The sequence below is a fragment of the Trichechus manatus genome, unplaced genomic scaffold, assembly GCF_000243295.1.
Source record: "Trichechus manatus latirostris isolate Lorelei unplaced genomic scaffold, TriManLat1.0 scaffold00236, whole genome shotgun sequence".
NCBI lineage: Eukaryota > Metazoa > Chordata > Mammalia > Sirenia > Trichechidae > Trichechus > Trichechus manatus.
This window is the reverse complement of record NW_004444172.1, coordinates 964,554-968,623: the sequence shown is the minus strand read 5'-3', so window position 1 is coordinate 968,623 and position 4,070 is coordinate 964,554. Positions and strand designations below refer to the sequence as shown.

The 4,070-nt window shown below is 35.0% G+C and overlaps 1 protein-coding gene across 1 annotated transcript; it reads left to right on the top strand.

Annotated features, from left to right (window-relative positions):
• The first annotated feature begins 1,495 nt into the window (after window positions 1-1,495).
• LOC101354135 (olfactory receptor 8I2) lies at window positions 1,496-2,506 on the top strand. The gene has a single exon (XM_004389173.2). The coding sequence runs from the start codon at window positions 1,496-1,498 to the stop codon at window positions 2,426-2,428; it is 933 nt and encodes a 310-aa protein (XP_004389230.1). The 3' UTR covers window positions 2,429-2,506.
• Window positions 2,507-4,070: the final 1,564 nt, after the last annotated feature.

The following is a 4,070-nucleotide window of genomic DNA, read 5'->3' as shown; positions in this document are numbered from 1 at the left end:
TTTTCTTAATGTCTGATCATAAACCTGAAAATAAGAAGATAGTTGAGAGAGAAGGAGATTTTCTTTGGATGACTGAATTTCAGGTAAGTCTGATTTTATTATCTTATTCTATCAGAAACTGTGTGTGTGTGTATTTCCCATAGTGAGAAGTATCCTTTTTACTTGTCTGCATCTTCCAATAGGCCTTAAGTGGCTCCCATGAGAAGCAAGACAAAATGCCTTCTTGAATAAATTCTTTCTAAACGAATACATGAATAAATAGAAAGAAATGTGTGGATACTAAATGATTAAACCAAAAACAAACAAAGCCACTGCCATCGAGTCAATTTTGACTCATAGCAACTCTATAGGACAGAATAGAACTGCCCCATAGGGTTTCCAAGGAGCGGTTGGTAGATTTCCAACTGCCAACTTTTTGGTTAGCAGCCAAACATTTGAGTAAATAACATCAAGTCCCTTTGCATTATTGACAGCATTATAGGTCTGAAGCCAACTGGTATTAACTGCACAGGTAGGTATCAACTGTATTTACCACAAATTTAAGTCAATTGAATTAGGAATCTAATTTCTAACGATAGATTACCTTATAATTTAAATTTTGTTTTAAATATAACAAACTATACTTATTTTACCGTTTCTAGCCTTTTTGTTACCATTGTTTTATTACCACATTTGAATACCAACGTTTGGCAATGAATTGGCTATAGCCTGATGTCGTAGATAATTATGTGCTTTATATTGGTAGCAATAGCAATCTTTTTTTCTGTTCCCACACAAACAAAATAATTGGAAATATATCATAGATTAGGTTCCTAATTTGGTCTTAGCTAACCAACAGAGGAAAAAAATGTAATAGAAGAAAAGTACAAATAATTTTAGCATAAGTTTATAAAATAAACAGGAAGTTTCTAATTTTTTTTTCTTTTTTACAAACTCTGGCAAAGTTTTGTCTAGTCAATGGGAAGTATTAGAAGTGTCCATCAAGTTTTTATTCAGCTCCTTAAAAAAACCCCGTAAAGTAGCTGTGAGGTGTCAAGAAAACAAGGCTGCCACACAACCCTATCATTCAAACCACAAATCATGAGTCTCCTGTTTAAAATGAGCTTTTTATTTTCCAATAGTACAAGATAATTAATTCCAACAGATAAATTGACAAATGTACAGTGTAAGGCTTAATAATAGACTGGGCTAGAGGATGGTTTATCTCAATAGAAATCTCTAAATCACTTTGGAAAAAAATTTAGGGGGAGTGCTATCAATTCAACACAGTTGTGAACTTGGGATTTTTTTTTTTATTAGTGTCTGCCAATTCTGTAAGATATGAAAATCATATAAATACTTAACTAACTTGAAGTCATTAGATATTTGCTCATATGGTAATATCTCATTATTTGAGTTTAACTAAGCTGTGATTATTAGGTCTTTCGGCCTGAATCCTTCTCTGATTTTTATTATTCTTATACACCAGGTAAACCAACAACCTCAGTCGAAATAAATGGCTGAGTCCAATTTCACTGAGGTGACTCTATTCATCCTCTCTGGATTCAAAAACCACCCTGAGCTACAAGTCAGTCTTTTTTTGATATTTCTATTTATCTATCTATTCACTGTCTTGGAGAACCTTGGACTAATACTGTTAATCAGAATTGACTCTCAGCTTCACACACCTATGTACTTTTTCCTTAGCAATCTGGCGTCCATTGACATATTTTATTCCTCCACCGTGACACCCAAGACTCTGGTCAATTTCCAGTCTAACCAGAAAGCCATTTCCTTTGTTGGTTGCTTTGTCCAAATGTATTTTTTTGTTGGTCTGGTGTGTAGTGAGTGTTTTCTTCTGGGATCCATGGCTTATGACCGCTATGTAGCAATCTGCAATCCCTTACTGTATTCGGTGGTTATGTCCCAGAAAATGTGCAACTGGCTGGGAACCATGCCTTACGTGATTGGCTTCACAAATTCTTTGATATCCATTTGTGTGATAAGCAGTTTGGCATTCTGTGATTACAACATCAATCATTTTTTCTGTGACACCACAGCCCTGTTGGCCCTGTCCTGTGTAGATGCATTCAACACAGAAATGGTGATCTTTGTTTTAGCTGGGTTCACCCTTCTTAGTTCTCTTCTGATCATTACAGTCACATACATTGCCATCATCTCAGCCACCCTGAGAATCCAGTCTACAGCGGGCAGGCACAGAGCCTTCTCCACCTGCACATCCCATCTCATGGGTGTAACCATCTTCTACGGACCCCTGATTTTCACATATTTGCAGCCTGATAACACATCCTGCCTGACACAGGCACAAGTGGCATCTGTATTCTATACCATTGTCATTCCTATGCTGAATCCACTGATCTATAGTCTGAGGAACAAAGACGTGAAGAATGCTCTCTCGAGAGTCATACATAAAAAACTATTTCCATAACAATTCTATGCATGTTACAAAAACAAACCTGGGTGGATACAGGCATTAAATGACGCCAACATTTAGGAAGATATTATGGCAACCTAACATGATATATCACAAACTAAATGATCAGCTTGAGTCTTGACATTTAGGAGGTGAATTACCATTTATTTGTTTATAGGGAATACTGATCATTGTATTAGGAGGTTATTTAGACACATCATTATTTAGAACATAAACATGTACAAGTAGGTAAAGAGCTATCTGAGCAGGGACTGAATTCATGCCAGAACATTCATGTGTGAGAAGGCTGTCACATTGAATCATGTAAACAAATGCTTAAATTGACCTTCAATATAACTTGACATTCTGTTTTCTCAGCTGTTAGCAAATTGAGAGCAGAAAATTAGATGATTAAGACTTGAGTTCCCCTAAATTTTAACGAACAATAAGAAATAACAGCAGATATCTTGGGAGCAAAGCAGTAAAGAGTACAGAACTAATAAAAACAAACAAGAACAAAAGAAGTTTGTGGTCATTTCAGTGAGGTGGCAGCATGATTAAGGCCAGAGGACACTGGGTAGTACAGAGAACTCTCTTCATCATGCGGAGTCATTTCACCATAATAGTTAAATTTTTGATCATATATCATATACCTAAAACAAACCCCCTATGAAGAGTCTTTAGTCTCGGGAGTGACTTAAGGTAGTTCATGTGATGAGATCTGGGTGTGTGTGTGACTGTGTGTGTGTGTGCTTGTTAGATTTTTTCTTTTCTTCTCTGATCTATATTAGAGGGGTCTGACTCCTGAAAGCTTCATTTTATAAAGTAATATTTTGTATTTTAAATTGTTTTAAGGGACAGCTTTGAAGCACACTACTGCATTATTGGTGGGATGTATTGAAGATACTGTCTACCTCATTATGCGTTCCCTTTATTATGCTTATATGAGTTTTTCCCTTGTGATTAATATTGGTAGCCCTAAAGCCTTCTAAAAGGTTGCTGTGATTTGGAATCAACTCGACAGCAATGCAAAGGGTTTTTCAAAGACTTTTCATCATCATCATCACTGAGAATTATAAACTAACTGTATATTTTTGCTACCAGATATTGTCATTCTAAATATACTGTCCAATTTTTAATAATTGTGCAAAACAGCCTGGCTTGTACATCTTATTTATACCTAACCATCAGGTAGTTTTTATATGTTGTATTTATTTTCCAACTGTATTGAATATGTATTCTATAGATAATGGCAAGTGGTTGTTACACTTATTTCTTTAGTATTAATATAATTATGCAACAAATGGTTCTTTAAAAATTATTTACATTATTTTGTCGTTTTGTCTCTAGGAGCAAAAACATGTTACACTTTACTTACCCATCATGAGAAGTAGTAATATATTTTATTTCTCCAAATTCAAATTCTTCCATTCAATTCAAAATATGTTTGATGTATCAGGTGCCTTATTAAAAAAAAAAAAAAAAAAAACCCTTGTATTTCTTCAGTTTGTGTTCTTATTTTGTAGAACAATGTTTTTACTACTGCATTTGTCTGACCCTCACTTCCTCCAGGTGTCTGTGTGGCTCTGTACTTCACTTATTTCAGGTTGCTCAAATGTGATCTGTTCACTGAAAACTTCTCTGACAATCATCTTTT

Excerpts from the sequence above, each read along its gene's own strand:
- LOC101354135 (XM_004389173.2), top strand. The coding sequence starts at position 1,496 with ATGGCTGAGTCCAATTTCACTGAGGTGACTCTATTCATCCTCTCTGGA.